Raw genomic sequence first — 18,040 nt, forward strand, 5'->3', positions numbered from 1 at the left:
TAGGATTTTCAAAGTGCCATGTAATAAGTTCTGTCAACGAATTCCACTGTATGCAGTCTGTGCTTCCAATCTCATGGTTCAAACCATTTGTGTTATATCTTGTAATACAAAATCTGACTTCTGTTTACAAGCAATACAAGTCATACACAAACATTTTATTTGCACTTTGTTATTATGTTATTGTAGCTCTAGCATTCAAGAACCTTTTTTCTCTTAATTAAACTTGAATGTAATGTCAATTTTTTCTGGCATTGTCATTTGAAGCTATTTTATTTAGGCCTATTTATTTTATGTAAATGTATGTCATTAGACAGGAGATTTTGAAAAACAAAGAGAAGCTGTCCGAGCTCCACCAGACTGCTGTTCAGGTTGAGGAATCCGGCATTCTTACATGTTTGGTAGCTCAAATAAATATGATGTAAATTCAATCAGAGTGTCTTCCGTGTCTGGAATTGCATGTATTATTGAGTCTATAAGGTAACGATAATATAATAAGATAAGATAACCTTGTTTGACTTGTGAAATGGGGGACTTAAAGAACATTTTGATTTTGGCTGTACCATACTAGGTACTTGTACTATATTAACTGGGTTAAATATAATTGCATTACTAAAAAGACTAAAATACAAATGTCATTGACTAAGACTAGACTTAAATGTAATCAGATTTTGTTGACTAAGACTAGAGGAACATAGTCCCAGATAATTCTGACTAAGAGAAGACTAAAAAGCTCAATACTTTTAGTCAACTGAAACTTGACTAGACTAAAAAGAGTTTAAACGTGACTAAGACTAATAAAAACTAAAATGACAGTTTGACACAAAGACTAGACTAAAACTAAACTTAAAACAGGCCGCCAAAAACAACACTACATGCGTGTATTTACTTACCGCAAATCGCGGTCTTTAGCGCCGTAATGAGCATGCACAAGCACACATCGCGCTTGCTAGTAGATTAATTGTGAGGCACTGAAAAAAAGTTTTTTATGACGGGCCAAAACGCTCAGTTGGTATTACATTGTATTACTGGCCAGTAAGGTGGCCGCCATAGCCATACAGCGCCTCGGGAAATGCTGATATTGTTTTACAAATCCCCCAAAAATCCCCACAAACCCCTTTTTTAACACAGTGAACTGGACTATATTGGCTGCCGCAGTTCTCAATGCATACTTCAGCAAGGATATGTGCCTGAAGCCCTACTTGCCAACTACTAACCCTTATAGCCTAGCATGTGTATTTGTTAGTCTTCAGTGTTGATAAAAAACATATGTTTTTCTTGTGCCTTCAGTCTGAGCCAGTCCAAAGCTCAGATCTCCATAGCAGTAACATGGATGAGCAGCCACCAGGACAGCAGGGCATCTCCATGGTGTCAGCTGACATGTGTCTGGTCAGCATGGTGCGGCAGGGCATCCTGGCCCTTCAGCTGCTTCCTCCAAACTCCAGTGCAGGTATGTTTGTCTGAAGGGCCCACAGCATCATTTAGTTTCATGGTCAAGGGTTTGTAGAGTGTTAGGGACTCTTCCCTTACTGAGGGAGAAATATTGTTTTTTTCATATACTGTATGCCTTTTTATGAAAAACGCTAGGCCTAGGTAGACCTTTATAATAAAACATATGCAGTATATATATATATATATATATATATATATATATATATATATATATATATATATATATTTATATATACACACACGCATGCACGCATGCACCACATTTATATTTTAAACAGCAATATTTTAATTCAGTAACAATAAGAACGTTGTAATTTTTTAGGCCTGTTTTGCTATCACTTTACCTTCAAGTCCCAGTTATTTTATGCTAAACCTGTACACAGAACATTTCAGAAAGGATATTGATGATAATCGTATACAAACCATTGACCTGAAACACTCTTTACATTCATATAGCCTATATTAATGTGAGAGTCAAATGTAGTATTGAATAAAAACAAAATCACTCCCATGCTTCTTTGGCTGCATAATTTACTTTTTGTGAAAAGAACAATAGTCTGCTAAGGCATGTATTCCACTTGTCATGATACGTTAATCTGCCATTACGACCCGCGAATCTCGGCAGTTAATTGGCGTGCATAAATTATAATGCATGCTAATTGTCCGTCTATCATATCAAACAACGACATATCAAACACACGGGTTGGAAGAGTTAACATTGTCAGGGCTACGTAACTTCTCCCCTTGTGTTCCAGGTATTATCATAATCACTGATGGAGTGACTAGTGTTCCTGATGTAGCCGTGTGTGAAACCCTGCTCAACCAGCTCAGGAGTGGAACCATTGCCTGCTCCTTTGTGCAGGTTAAGACATGAGTGTTTTTATTTTGTATTGATCAGTGTATGTTGTATTTTTTTTAAAACTTTTTTACACCTGAGACGTCTTAGGAATTATACTTGCACACAAATATTGAGAGAGCGAAATCCTCCCAGTGGCATCGGCAGGTCTGTGGCAATCCGTGGCATCTGTGGCTGCCAATAAGGGCGGGAACAGCTTTCTTGGGAAAACCCCTCTGGACCGTGTTTGTTGTTACAACAGTCACTCTGCTTCAGGTGGTCGTTTAGCAGTGTCACTACACGATGTGAGTCGCCTGCACGATGTGAGTCGTGCATGTGCAGAATGGCACAAAATCTTTGACAGCTAGCTACGGGCATTAATATACTGTATCTCACAAAAGTGAGTACACCCCTCACATTTCTTCAAATATTTCATTATATCTTTTCATGGGACAACACTGACGAAATGACACTTTGATACAATGTAAAGTAGTCAGTGTACAGCTTGTATAACAGTGTAAATTTACTGTCCCCTCAAAATAACTCGACACACAGCCATTAATGTCTAAAGTGCTGGCAGCAAAAGTGAGTACACCCCTAAGTGAAAATGTCCAAATTGGGCCCAAAGTGTTCAATATTTTGTGTTGCCACCATTATCTTCCAGCACTGCCTTAACCCTCTTGGGCATGGAGTTCACCAGAGCTTCACAGATTGCCACTGGAATCCTCTTCCACTCATTCATGACGACATCAAGGAGCTGGTGGATATTAGAGACCTTGCGCTCCTCCATCTCCCGTTTGAGGATGCCCCAAAGAGTGCTCAATAGGGTTTGGGTCTGGAGACATGTTTGGCCAGTCCATCACCTTTACCCTCAGCTTCTTTAGCAAGGCAGTGGTCGTTCGGAGGTGTGTTTGGGGTTGTTATCATGTTGCAGTACTGCCCTTCGGCCCAGTTTCCGAAGGGAGGGGATCATGCTCTGCTTCAATACGTCACAGTACATGTTGGCATTCAATGAACTGTAGATCCCCAGTGCTGGCAGCACTCATGCAGCCCCAGACCATGACACTCCAACCACCATGCTTGACTATAGGCAAGACACACTTGTCTTTGTACTCCTCACCTGGTTGCAGCCCCACACTCTTAACACCACCTGAACCAAATAAATGTATCTTGGTCTCATCAGACCACAGGACATGGTTGCAGTAATCCATAATAATAATAATAATAATAAATTTTATTTATATAGCGCTCTTCTCTCACTCAGAGCGCTTTACAAAAACAAAACAATAAACAAACAAAAATGTCATGTAAAGTTGGGTTGGTGGGTGAACTAGGGGTAGGCAGAGGAGAAGAGATGGGTCTTGAGTTTGGACTGGAAGATGGTGAGGGACTCAGAGTCACGGATATGTTGGGGGAGGCTGTTCCAGAGCCTGGGAGCTGCCCTGGAGAAAGCTCTGTCACCAAAGCTGCAGAGTTTAGATGTGTGGGTGGAGAGGAGACTGGCTGAGGAGGATCTGAGGGCCCGAGGGGGTTGATAGGGGGAGAGAAGGTCAGTGAGATATGGGGGGGCCAGATGGTTGAGGGCTTTGTAGGTGAGGACCAGGAGTTTGTAATTGATCCGGAAAGAAATGGGGAGCCAGTGGAGCTTTTTGAGGACTGGGGTGATGTGGTTCCACGAGTTGGTGTGAGTGAGGAGACGGGCAGCTGCATTCTGGACACGTTGGAGTCTGTTGATGGAGGTGGTGCTGATGCCGGCGAGGAGTGAATTACAATAGTCAAGGCGGGAGGAGATGAAGGCATGGATGAGTCTTTCAGCAGCATGGGGTGTGAGGGAGGATCTAATCTTTGCAATATTACGGAGGTGATAGAAGGAGGTTTTGACAGTGTGACGGATGTGGGGTTCAAGGGAGAGGGTGGGATCAAAAATTAAGCCAAGATTGCGGGCCTGGGGGGAGGGGGAGACCATGGTGCCATCAATAGTGAGTGTGGGGGGGGTTGTAAATTTGCTGAGGGTGGATTTGGAGCCAATTAGGAGGAGTTCAGTTTTGTTGCTGTTGAGTTTGAGGAAGTTATTTTTCATCCAGAGTGTAAGGGAAGACAGGCAGGATTCAATGTGGGAGATGGGGGGGTTGTGGGGGGATTTGGTACTGAGGTAAATTTGGGTGTCATCAGCATAGCAGTGGAAGTCCATTGAGAAATGGCGAAGTAACTGACCAAGGGGGAGGAGGTAAATGATGAAGAGGAGGGGGCCGAGTACAGAACCTTGGGGAACACCTTGTGTGACGGTGACTGTAGCAGATGTGTGGTTATGGAGGGAGATGAAGTTAGATCTGTCAGAAAGATAAGAATGAAGCCAGCTGAGTGCAGTACCTTCGATACCGAGGTTGCTGAGTCTGGTGAGCAGGATGGTGTGGTTAACAGTATCGAAGGCTGCACTCAGGTCAAGGAGGATGAGGAAGTTGAGGGAACCAGCATCGGCAGAGGTGAGGAGGTCATTGAAGACTTTAAGGAGAGCGGTTTCTGTGCTGTGGAGAGGGCGGAAGCCAGATTGGAGGGATTCAAAAAGGTTATTGGCGTGGAGATGGGATTGGAGTTGTTTGGTGACTATGCGTTCAAGGGTTTTGGAGAGGAAGGGGAGGTTGGAGATTGGGCGGTAGTTACAGAGGGAGGCGGGGTCGAGACCAGGTTTCTTGAGGGTGGGGGTGACAGCAGCAGATTTGAAAGCAGAGGGGACAATTCCATGGGACAGTGAGGAGTTAAAGAGGTTAGTGAGGTAGGGGCAGAGAACGGGGAGGCAGGACTTGAGCAGGGGAGTGGGGAGGGGGTCAAGGGAGCAGGTAGTAGGTTTGGAGGAGCTGATAAGCTTGGAGAGTGCAAGAGGGGTAACCAAGTCAAAGTGGGAGAGACGGCAATGGGGAGGAGGGGTTGGGATGTCCAGCGAAATGGGTAGGGGAGGGGCCATTGAATGTGCAGGGGGTTCATGTACAGGGAAAAGTGAATGGTTGATGGTGGTGATTTTGTCAGCGAAAAACTGGAGGAATGAGTTGCAGAGATCTGGGGAGGAGGTGGAGAGGGTGCTGGTCCGGGGTTTGAGGAGGTTGCTCACTGTGGAGAAGAGGGTTCTGGGGTTTTGGCAGGGGTCAGAGAAGATGGCAGAGAGGTAGGCAGACTTGGCAGCGGTGAGGGCGTCTTTGTAGGCAGTGAGGTGGAGTTTGTAGGCTTGGTGGTGGACTGTGAGAGAAGTTTTTTTGGAGAGTCGTTCCAGTTGGCGGCCAGTCTGTTTCAATTTGCGGAGTGCAGGTGTGAACCAGGGGGAAGAAGTATTAAAGGAGACAGTTTTGGTTTTTAGGGGGGCCAGGGTGTTGAGGGAGGAAGACAGGATATAATTAAGGTGGTTTGTAAGCTCATCAGGTGAGCTGAGGGTTGAGTCCAGGGGGAGGGTGGAGGAGAGCAGGTCACAGAGATGGTGGGGATCAATGGATTTGAGGTTACGGAAGGTGATTTCTCTGAGGGGGCGGGGGCAGGGGGTGGGGGAGAGGATGGTGAACAGTATAAGTTTGTGATCAGAGAGGGGAAAGGGGCATGGGTGAAGGCTGAGTATAGGGAGATTGATGGAGCAGACAAGGTCGAGGATGTGTCCTTTGTCATGGGTTGGGAAGGTGACATGTTGGGTGAGATCGAAATTGTCCAGTACAATGGTGAGTTCAGAAGAGAGCTTGGAGGTGGGGGAGTCCATGTGGATATTAATGTCACCGAGTAACAGCAAGCGTGGAGAGAGGGTTAATGCTAATGTGATGAGTTCGGTGAAGTCAGAAAGGAAGGAGGGATTAGGTTTGGGTGGCCTGTAGATGAGGATAACTGTCGTGGAGGAGGGGGCTTTAAAAGCAATGAATTCAAATGATGATACTGAGGGGAGGGTGAGTTCTCTGATCAAATAATTATGTTTGTGGATGACGGCGAGGCCACCGCCACGGCGGCAAGGGCGGGGTTTGGCGATGTAGCTGAAACCAGGGGGAGATGCTTGGTTGAGGGAGAAAAAGTCATTGGGTTGTTGCCAGGTTTCAGTAAGTAATAGGAGGTCCAGATTATTGTCGAGGATGAGTTCATGTATGGCGGGGGCTTTATTGTTGAGTGAGCGGGTGTTGAGGAGGGCAAAGTTGGCACAGCCAGAGGGTGATGGGATAGGGGCAGGCTGGAGAGGTCTGAGGTTAGCCAGGTTAGCTGTGCAGAGGGGCGGAGGGGAGGGGGGGAAACTGGGTGGAGGGGTGGTGGTGGTTGAGTATATAAATGATTGGCCATTTGGTGAAGTGATGTGTGGGTGAGGGGAAAGGACAGCAGTGAAATCCAGTCCATGTTTTCTGTCCTGCCTGGTGAGCTGCTGCCTGACAGAAGCAATGAATGGTCCAATAGCGGCCGCGGGTGAGTCCTGATGACGTGGCAGAGGTGCGACGGAGCTTGCAGGTAACCGGACGAATGGGATGGAGTTTCCGTGCTGGGTCAAAACAAACCCACGGCGGGAGCCTCTGTGGATGTAGCGGCGGTGGCGTAGGAGTCCAAGTTGTTGAATGACTGAGATGGATGATGGGATGAGGTGGTGGTTGAAAAGTCCAAACAGCTGTGCAGGTGAATAGGTGATCATGATGAACCAGGGGAAGAGTCTGACTGAGGGGAGACCATGCGGAGTGAGGAGGATGGAAGCGACCAGATGTAGCCGACGGAGCAGCGATCGTTAGCCGCCACTCGGTAGCTGAGCGAGGGCGACCCGCTTGCAGTACACAACACAGTGCGATCAGAGAGACCAGGAGGCGGCTGAAGCGGGTGGGACCAACGATGATGGTCAGCAGGCACCCGGAGATTATCCGACTGCCCAGTGTTGGAGGACAGCGGCAGCAGGTGTAGTGGCGTGTGTGGCTATATGAGCAGTGGCGAGAAGCAGCGAACAATCAGCAGCAGCGGCCTCTGCCTACGGTTGGTACGTCCCCTTCAGTTGTCAACACACGAATGGTGTTATGAGATAAAAGTCCCCGTTCAATCATGAAGTAAGCTAGCATCCAATGAATCGTTGTTCCCACACAAGTAGCCTAGTAATGCCAGCGGATTGAAAAAATATTCCAAGTGAAGCTAATCACACTGTCCGATTAGTTCATGGAAAATAAAATAAATAAAATTAAGTTATTGAAAGTTAAAAAGTTTCAAACAGTTCAAAGTTACCGGCGAGCAGCGGCAGCAAGTTGCCAGCGTTCACTCGTTGCCATGGAAAAAGAATGAAGAATCCATGTCCGTAGTCTGCTTGTCTTTAGCAAACTTTTTGTGGGGTTTCTTGTGCATCATCTTTAGAATAGGCTTCCTTCTGGGACAACACCCATGCAGACCAGTATGATGCAGTGTGTGGCGTTTGGTCTGAGCACTGACAGGCTGACCCCCCACCCCTTCAAGCCCTTCAGCAATGCTGGCAGCACTCATACGTCTATTTTCCAAAGCCAACCTCTGGGTATGATGCTGAGCACGTGCACTCAACCTCCGTAAACTGGGCTGCAGGGCAGTATTACAACATGATAACGACCCCAAACACACCTCCAAGACGACCACTGCCTTGCTAAAGAAGCTGAGGGTTGAGCATCTTTGGGTTCCGTTGGAGGAGCGCAAGGTCTCTAATATCCACTTGATGCTGTCATGAATGGGTGGAAGAGGATTCCAGTGGGAACCTGTGAAGCTCTGGTGAACTCCATGCCCAAGAGGGTTAAGGCAGTGCTGGAAAATAATGGTGGCCACACAAAATATTGACACTTTGGGGCCCAATTTGGACATTTTCACTTAGGGGTGTACTCACTTTTGTTGCCAGCACTTAAGACATTATTGGCTGTGTCGAGTTATTTTGAGGGGACAGTAAATTTACACTGTTATACAAGCTGTAAACTGACTACTTTACATGGTGTTAAAGTGTCATTTATTCAGTGTTGTCCCATGGAACGATATAATTAAATATTTGAAGAAATGTGAAGGGTGTACTCACTTTTGTGAGATACTGTATATATGTTCTTTATATATCCAAGGCTACGGCTACACGAGTTGTTCATAGGCCAGTAATACTTTTATTTACCGCAGCGCAATCTAGTTAAGACAGCCTAGGCAACGAACGTCAGCCACAGATGCCACGGACTTGCCACAGACCTGCCGATGCCACTGGGAGGATCCCGGGCCTGCTGAAAATATTCCAGTTTTGATTGTTTCAGTGGGTTTATCCTCAATTGCTTTCGTAACTTGGACAGCACAGAAAGACTACAAAGAGAATAATATTTAAATATACAAATAACCAGTTAACTATATGCTCTATGTTCCATGAATGTTACATCATGTTGATAATGGTCTTCTTCTTCTTCTTCTTCTTCTTCTTCTTCTTCTTCTTCTTCTTCTTCTTCTTCTTCTTCTTCTTCTTCTTCTTCTTCTTCTTCTTCTTCTTCTTCTTCTTCTTCTTCTTCTTCTTCTTCTTCTTCTTCTTCTTCTTCTTCTTCTTCTTCTTCTTCTTCTTCTTCTTCTTCTTCTTCTTCTTCTTCTTCTTCTTCTTCTTCTTCTTCTTCTTCTTCTTCTTCTTCTTCTTCTTCTTCTTCTTCTTCTTCTTCTTCTTCTTCTTCTTCTTCTTCTTCTTCTTCTTCTTCTTCTTCTTCTTCTTCTTCTTCTTCTTCTTCTTCTTCTTCTTCTTCTTCTTCTTCTTCTTCTTCTTCTTCTTCTTCTTCTTCTTCTTCTTCTTTCTTCTTCTTCTTCTTCTTCTTCTTCTTCTTCTTCTTCTTCTTCTTCTTCCTTCTTCTCTTCTTCTTCTTCTTTTCTTCTTCTCTTCTTCTTCTTCTTCTTCTTCTTCTTCTTCTTCTTCTTCTTCTTCTTCTTCTTCTTCTTCTTCTTCTTCTTCTTCTTCTTCTTCTTCTTCTTCTTCTTCTTCTTCTTCTTCTTCTTCTTCTTCTTCTTCTTCTTCTTCTTCTTCTTCTTCGAGATATTGTACTGATGTCTGTAACTTCTTCCTCTTTGAATGTTGCTTGTCCCTTTGCAGGTTGGTGGTGCATACTCCTACAACTGCAGCTTTGGCTATATCCCCAATGTTGAGTTGATGAAGTTCATCTCCTTAGCCACCTTTGGTTCGTACCTGGCCAGTTGTCCGAGGTGGACCTGAGCAGCCAGGAGATTAATGCCTACCACAAGGCTTTCTTAACATACTCCTTCCTTAAGACACCTGAGTCCATGAACTCCGAGTACTATTGTGGTGAGAAACCTATGCTTACTATGTCTTGAAAATTGAGTTTGTACACTGCCTGGCCAAAAAAAAAGTCACCACCTGGATTTAAAAGGCCAATAGGTAGGAACCCTCCATCGGTCAAACACTGCAGTGATTAATATGTTTCGGTTTGCAACAAGTTAATTAACCCTAACTGATGCAGTGAATAGCTTCTTATTTCTTAAACAATCATGTCAGAGGACATATGCTGTGGTTTTTGAAAGGATGTAACTCTGTTTCAGAGGGGTGAAATTATTGGCCTGCATAAAACAGATGAAGATGAAACTACTAAAATTGTGTTTTATAACTGTCCAACGCATGGTTGAGGAAGAAATGTGGTCGGAATGATGGGAGATCACTTAAAATAAATACAATTATTTGGTGCAATCAAAATTTAAATATCGACAGTAGAGCTCCAGGCTATGTTTTTGTAGTGAAATTAAGAGCATTTCCACAGGCACAATGCGAAGAAAACATAAGGGATATGAAAACCACTTATCAGTGGGGCTTATCAGGATAAAATGCTTCAATGGTAGGGGAAACACTGGGTTTACTTGCCCCGAATGTCGTGTTCACTTTCCCAAAAACATACAAAAAAACTGTTAAACAATGATATATAGGGGAGAGTGGCCAAAGTTGTGCCACTTTTTACTCAAAGTGATTTTAAAGTGAGGCCTTGACAGCTATGTCTCCAACTCAAATATGTACATATATTTCAGGATGTTGTGCATCCCTGGCAATAAAAACTTTGGATCTGGAATAAATTGTTTAAGAAATATAGCTTTCGGAAAAAAAGTTGTCTTGTGGCACAACTTGCCCCCGGTGTGGTGTAAGTTGTGCCACAAGAGAGAATACCATGGGGTAAATTGTGCCATTGCTATATATATATCTCATAAACTGTAATGCAAGACAAATCTATAAGACAGTTACTTATTTAAGGTTTATTTAAAGTAAATAAAGTGAATATTTTACGAAGATTGAAGGTCAATTTTCTTAAAAAGGCCTTGCAGATCTAGGTGGTTTTGCCTGCAAAGCTCACAATGACAAAGTCACCATCATCATCTTTCTGGCCATCTGAACTCTTGTCAGTGGTGTCGTTAAGTGGAATGGAGATGTCAGTCTCTTCTGAACTACTGTAGACAATCACTTTCTTTGGTGACCAGCGTATACAGCCATGCCACTGGCACAACTCTCTTTGCACTAGTTGCTCCATGCTTGTGGAACCATCTGCCACCTGACAAATGTGATTCCCCCTCCATTTCTGCCTTTAAATCAAGGCTCAATACCCATCTGTACACCCTGGTTTTTCCTCCCCATTAACTATCTTACCTCTGCACTACTATCACTGTTATATGTGGATGTATGGGCTTTATGTCTTTTACTTTTGTTATTGTTATTTTACCTTCATTGTTTACCTACTGAATGCACTATGTACATCACTTTGGACAGTGCAAACGGTTATAAATGTGCTTTTATAAATACATTTTACTTACTTACTTACAACTCACCTAGGCCCTTTGGCACAAATCACCCCAACCCCAGAATTTTGGATAAAAGCATGATGCAGCAGTTTAGGGCTGACATCGTGCTAACTGTATAGACTCGAAGTGTAGCATACTAAAGCACTAAAACATGTCAAATGTTTTCAAACTTGTCTATAATTGTTCAGACACAATAATCAAAAAACCTTGATCATGGAAATTTTACTTTGAAAGGCAAAAAACTGTTTTTTGAGCTTAAATGTGCTTATATCTTGTCTCCCTTCTTTACAGGATGAGTCAAATGGATGGCTCTTCTTAAATATGTGGTCACATTTCCAATTTCTTCCACTGTTTTCTAGAAACAAGGGGTGGCACAACTTAGGCCACTCTCCCTATAGGCTAATTAAATTTACATTTACATTTTAGCGAACCGTATCTCTTAAATGCAAACACTGCTTACTAGTCTCATCCTGACCACATACAACCAACAACAATTCATATAAGCCTATATATCATGTTGTAAGCATGTTTTTTTTACACAAAAATATATTTTTTTGCATGTAAAAGTAAATTTTCTTGCTGTCAACTTAATCAACTGTTGTGCCAAAGCAAATTGATTCAGGTAGAAAAACTTCTATCATATATGTTGATGAACTACCAACATATGAAACCATGAGATGATGATGCTAACTGAGGATTAGCCTGAATTGCTAATGACGCTTTGCACATGTAGCTCTACTCGACTCAACTCAACTTAGCTCAACTTGGTTTTGGTAGCAGCACGGGTTGTTTTCCACTGCAAATAGTACCTCCTGAACGTGGGCGGGGTAGTCAAAAAAAGGGGCAGAAAGCCGACTCCGGAGCCAAGTTGCAAAGTAGAAATTACGAGCAGTTGTACTAACTGAACCAACCGCCAAAAATACGGATAGAAAATGTTTAAGAAATACCCCCCTTGTATCTGTTTGCTAAAAGAAGTAGAAGAATATTGCGACGGGCCATTAAAAGGGAGGATTGGTGTCTTGATATGTGACTCTGCCACTCAGTCATCTGTCAACTTTATGATGCACGTAAACACGGGCATCATAAAGTTGACTGTTTTGTGCTTGTTTCAGGATACGTGTTTGCAAATGCAAGCCGTGTCTCAGTCGGAATATTTTATTGAGGTAATCAGTGCAGTCCGAGGCTTTTAATGTAATCGCTCGCTATAATTTCTGTCCCAGCTGGCTACTTTAGGCTATAAAGCTGCTAGCTGCCCTACATGTCTCCTCTCGTGGACAGTATGTTTAATGTAACATCCCCAACAACCAACACAACTGGGTGAGCTTATCGAATATATGGACATTTCATTACGTTTTCTCGGATCTGTGATGCAAATCAAATGAAAGAGAGACAGAAAGGCTGCACGCGGCGAGACAAAATACACTTGAAAAGTCCCGGAGAGTTTGTGAGAATATACAACAGAAAGAAGCCGGGAGACTCTGGCCAATTAGTGGTCTGCAGTCTCCCGACGTCACCTTTTAGCATCAGCTCAGATACCAAAAAAGCAGCCACTACCAGGTGCCAGGTACCATGTTTTTGCGGTGGAAACGCCAAAAATGCGAGTTGAGCTTAGCTGATACCACGCAGTGGAAAAGTGCCATAAGAGAGGTAGTTTAACAATAGTCAAATTCGCGGATGACACGACTGTGGTGGGGCTCATAACCGGAGGAGACGAGTCGGCTTACAGGGATGAGGTGCAGCGGCTGGTGGAGTGGTGTGCTGCAAACAACCTGTCCCTTAACACCACAAAAACAAAGGAGGTCATAATGGATTTCAGGAGACACAGAGCTGACCCCGCTCCTCTCCACATAAACGGTGACTGCGTTGAGAGAGTTTCCACCTTTAAGTTCCTGGGAACTCACATCTCAGAGGACACATCCTGGTCAGCTAACACCAAAGCGGTGGTGAAGAAGGCCCAACAACGACTCCACTTTCTGAGGGTACTCAAGAGGAACAGACTGGAGGAGAAGCTGCTGGTGACCTTTTACCGCTCAACCATCGAGAGTGTGCTGGCCTTCTCCATCACTGTGTGGTATGCTGGCTGCACAGTGGCTGACAGGAAAAGGCTGCAGAGGGTGATAAGGTCAGCTGAAAAGACCATTGGCTCTCCTTTGCCCTCCTTAGATGACATCGCCAGCTCTCGATGCCTCTCAAGAGCAAAGAAGATCATCCGTGACCACCTCCATCCCAGCCACCACCTGCTCAGCCTACTGCCCTCTGGTAGGAGGTACAGGAGCCTGCAGAGCAGAACCAACAGACTGGCAAACAGCTTCTTTCCTTGGGCAATCAGGACACTGAACACTCAAAAAACATTAAACAGACATACACATAGGCTACCTCACTTACACAAGTGCAATATGCTTTCTTCCTTTTAGATTTATTTATTATGACATGCCTGTCCTTGCCTTGTTTCTTTTGTTATTTATGTGTCTTGTTTTTATACTGTTTTTATCTTAAATTGCTTGTCTGTTTTTTCTGTGTGTAATAATGCACCTTCAGTTGGCAATCCCAATTTCGTTGTATGGGTGACTGTACAGTGACAATAAAGACTATCTTATCTTATCTTTTTTTCATATTGTGGCGGTGGGGTACAAGTGAGACAAATGCTGTGGGGTAAAGTGAGAAAGTGTCTGTGCCCTCTTTTAATGAATCCATTATATTTAAGGTAGTAAGGAGACATACATACTGATTCGTGGAAAGGGTTCGAGGAAGGTGCTACGAAGTACTTACTCAGCGGGGCTTAATTATTTTGCACCCCACACTTTTCAGTTGTTTACTAATAAATAAAATTGAGGAGGGTCACGTGACCGCGAACAACATGGCAGCATAGCGAGTGAGCTCTGTTCAATCGTGCACGTTTTAACCCAAATACCCTAACATATACTGGTAACCACTTGAAAATAACCTCGGTGATGGGATGTCTGACTCCAAACAGACCAAACAGTGTGACATTTTTACTCGGGACGCAAGACATAAACTAAAATAACTTCGAACTCCATCCAGCCAAATTCACCGAGCGACACCAAAGGTACCGACATGGCTAGCTTAGCCGTCTTGTAAAGCGAGCTGAAATCACTCCGAGCGGACTTCGGAACAAAGTTAGACAACATTGACACCGGCCTGACCAGCCTGGCAAACTCGATGGCTGAATTGGAATGCAAAGTAACAGAAATAAAACGGAACGTTTCCTCCAATGCAACACGTTTTGAGGAGGCTGAGGCAGAACACACACTGGAAAAGACTGAACCTAACCTAGACGCAGCCACCAAAATAATTGCCTACCTTGAAGCCAAGACAGATTACTTAGAAAGCCGCGGCAGGAGAAAGAACCTACGGCTTTTGGGCGTACGAGAGGGAGCTGAGGGCCGTCAGCCACTCTTCGAGTTCATCAACAGCAGGCTTCCCGCTTGGTTAAACACCGACCGAACATTCACCTTGGAGCGGGTACACCGCACCCTCACAACGGGGAAGCCCAACCAAAAAATACAGCTGTTAATTGTAGTAAGCCTGCTGAATATGATAGTTATTGAATAGGCCATAGTTGGTTTATATTGCCTAATTGTATATATTTCGATTGTGGCCTTTATTTTTTGTTAAATTATTTATATAAATACTGGACCAAAACAAGTGGGGCCAAACTTCACCTTTGTGAGATAATCACTGTCAATGTGTACATCTGAGTTATGTGTGTGTGAAAACACATTCCTTTTTGAGTTTGGCCTTTTTTTTTATCCCTATGTTTAGACCACATTATTTAGCAGCTGTTGTTAATTAGATTAGGCCTTCTGAATGTGCATGCTATTGTATATACCAATTTTGGGCCAGGGTTGGTATACAGGTCCTTCTCATATAATTAGCATATTGTGATAAAGTTGATTATTTTCCATAATGTAATGATAATAATTGAACTTTCATATATTTTAAATTCATTGCACACCAACTGAAATATTTCAGGTCTTTTGTTGTTTTAATACTGATGATTTTGGCATACAGCTCATGAAAACCCCAAATTCCTATCTCAAAAAATTAGCATATCATGAAAAGGTACTCTAAACGAGCTCTTAACCTAATCATCTGAATCAACTAATTAACTCTAAACACCTGCAAAAGATTCCTGAGGCTTTTAAAAACTCCCAGCCTGGTTCATTACTCAAAACCGCAATCATGGGTAAGACTGCCGACCTGACTGCTGTCCAGGAGGCCATCATTGACACCCTCAAGCAAGAGGGTAAGACACAGAAAGAAATTTCTGAGCGAATAGGCTGTTCCCAGAGTGCTGTATCAAGGCACCTCAGTGGGAAGTTTGTGGGAAGGAAAAAGTGTGGCAGAAAACGCTGCACAACCAGAAGAGGTGACCGGACCCTGAGGAGGATTGTGGAGAAGGGCCGATTCCAGACCTTGGGGGACCTGCGGAAGCAGTGGACTGAGTCTGGAGTAGAAACATCCAGAGCCACTGTGCACAGGCGTGTGCAGGAAATGGGCTACAGGTGCCACATTCCCCAGGTCAAGCCACTTTTGAACCAGAAACAGCGGCAGAAGCGCCTGACCTGGGCTACAGAGAAGCAGCACTGGACTGTTGCTCAGTGGTCCAGAGTACTTTTTTCGGATGAAAGCAAATTTTGAATGTCATTCGGAAATCAAGGTGCCAGGGTCTGGAGGAAGACTGGGGAGAAGGAAATGCCAAAATGCCTGAAGTCCAGTGTCAAGTACCCACAGTCAGTGATGGTCTGGGGTGCCATGTCAGCTGCTGGTGTTGGTCCACTGTGTTTTATCAAAGGCAGGGTCAATGCAGCTAGCTATCAGGAGATTTTGGAGCACTTCATGCTTCCATCTGCTGAAAAGCTTTATGGAGATGAAGATTTCAGACCTGGCACCTGCTCACAGTGCCAAAACCACTGGTAAATGGTTTACTGACCATGGTATTACTGTGCTCAATTGGCCTGCCAACTCTCCTGACCTGAACCCCATAGAGAATCTGTGGGATATTGTGAAGAGGAAGTTGAGAGACACCAGACCCAACACTGTGGATGAGCTTAAGGCCGCTATTGAAGCATCCTGGGCCTCCATAACACCTCAGCAGTGCCACAGGCTGATTGCCTCCATGCCACGCCGCATTGAAGCAGTCATTTCTGCGAAAGGATTCCCGACCAAGTATTGAGTGCATAACTGAACATAATTATTTGAAGGTTGACTTTTTTGTATTAAAAACACTTTTCTTTTATTGGTCGGATGAAATATGCTAATTTTTTTAGATAGGAATTTGGGGTTTTCATGAGCTGTATGCCAAAATCATCAGTATTAAAACAAAAAAAGACCTGAAATATTTCAGTTGGTGTGCAATGAATCTAAAATAGATGAAAGTTCAATTATTATCATTACATTATGGAAAATAATCAACTTTATCACAATATGCTAATTATATGAGAAGGACCTGTATATAACCTAATATTATGCTTTGAAAGGGTAAAATTACTCTAATGTTTAAAGTGCACGTTGGACGGACACAATTGTTCTGTTGCCTAGTTTAGGTTAGATGATTCTCAGATGATGTTGCAGTGGAGGGGAGGAGGGAGGGATGGCTCCTGTTGGAGTCTGCACTGCTGTTCCTGTCGTTTGGGGACTGGAACACTTGATGTGCCGGAGGGGGGTGGGTTTGTGTGGATTGGGGATGTTTCTAGTGTTATGCTCTGTATGACTATTTGTGTAATTTTTATTTTTTTCTCTCCTTTCCCTTTTTTCATCGACCGTTTTCCATTCCTGATAAAATGCAAACTTGGATGATTAATACAACGTACTCAGACAATGGATCCTCTTCTAGATTTTTAAGTTGGAATGTACGGTTTATTGTGCGGATAATACGGTATGTGGAAATCCCCTAATCCCCCATCAATTCTAATCTGGCTCCAAGACGTTATGTTCTTTTTAAAATTTAAAAAATGTAATTAACAGTGAAAGGCTGTGCTAATAAATTTACAAAAAAATGGGATTCTTTTATAATTTATTTAAATTCTTTATCAACCCTGGCCCAGGACTAACCCCCCCCTCTCCCCCCCCCCTTTTTTTTTTTGAATTGTTCATGTGTATTTGTACACATTTTTGTATGAAAGCTTATTATGTTTTGTATGATGTATTTTGATTTCATTTGAACGCGGAGACAGCTGTTCCTTATGTTTGTGTTTTTGTTGTATTTAAATGAAAAACCCAATAAATACATTGAAAAACATGTTTCATTTTCATTCCACTTCACAATTATGGCCACTTTGTGTGGGCTTTTATTGCCATTCTTTTATAAACTAAAAAGCCATAACATGTATTAAATTGATTTATTTTGATGAGGATGACTATGGTGGTTATGATACCAGTCATAATGAAAATAAATAGGCCTAAACACTAAGAATGTAACTGTTTTCACAGTTTCACAGCACAAACTTTTCAATGAGCACTTGGTGTCAGCCAGCGGTAACCCTGCCCTGGTCATGAGGAGGAAGAAACACACAGAGAAGGAAGTCCATGCTCATTTAATAAGTGTGGTGTCTGTGCGACTAAGAGAGGGCTACACCATCAGAGAGATCAGCCTCACCAAAGGTAAACGTCTCAACACATAGCTCCAGAAGATAGTTCAGACCACCTTTTCTACTTGGTTTAAAATATTGCTCTTGCTTTCTTAAGGTGGGACTCAGCTGGAGGTGAAGCTGGTGCTGTTATGGAAACACAACATGCATATTGAATACCTGGCAGCAGCCTCCTGGCCGTTGGACCCTTCCAAGAGAATGACCAGAGTGGAAGTGACTATGGAGGGAAGCTATGACATCCTGCATGACATTAGCTGCACTCAGAGGAAACCCATCACCAGTCCCTACCGCACCTCTGTCATCCGACGCTTCTGGAACACATTGCAGAGGTAAAAACCCAATCAATTCTGTGCAGTCCCACTATCCTGATCAAAATAATGATACATGTGATACAGATTGA

The 18,040-nt window shown here is 43.5% G+C and overlaps 1 protein-coding gene across 1 annotated transcript in view; it reads left to right on the plus strand.

Moving 5' to 3' along the window:
* The window catches only part of szt2 (SZT2 subunit of KICSTOR complex), a 480,200-nt gene that overhangs the window by 50,870 nt on the left and 411,290 nt on the right, over positions 1 to 18,040 (plus strand). Inside the window, 7 exon segments of the mRNA XM_080032888.1 lie at positions 1,288 to 1,289; positions 1,291 to 1,447; positions 2,205 to 2,311; positions 9,327 to 9,432; positions 9,435 to 9,536; positions 17,483 to 17,653; positions 17,738 to 17,969. Of these exon segments, the coding sequence (XP_079889014.1) occupies positions 1,288 to 1,289; positions 1,291 to 1,447; positions 2,205 to 2,311; positions 9,327 to 9,432; positions 9,435 to 9,536; positions 17,483 to 17,653; positions 17,738 to 17,969 (877 nt within the window).

This window comes from Ammodytes marinus (genome assembly GCF_949987685.1).
Source record: "Ammodytes marinus genome assembly, chromosome: 8".
NCBI classification, from domain to species: domain Eukaryota; kingdom Metazoa; phylum Chordata; class Actinopteri; order Uranoscopiformes; family Ammodytidae; genus Ammodytes; species Ammodytes marinus.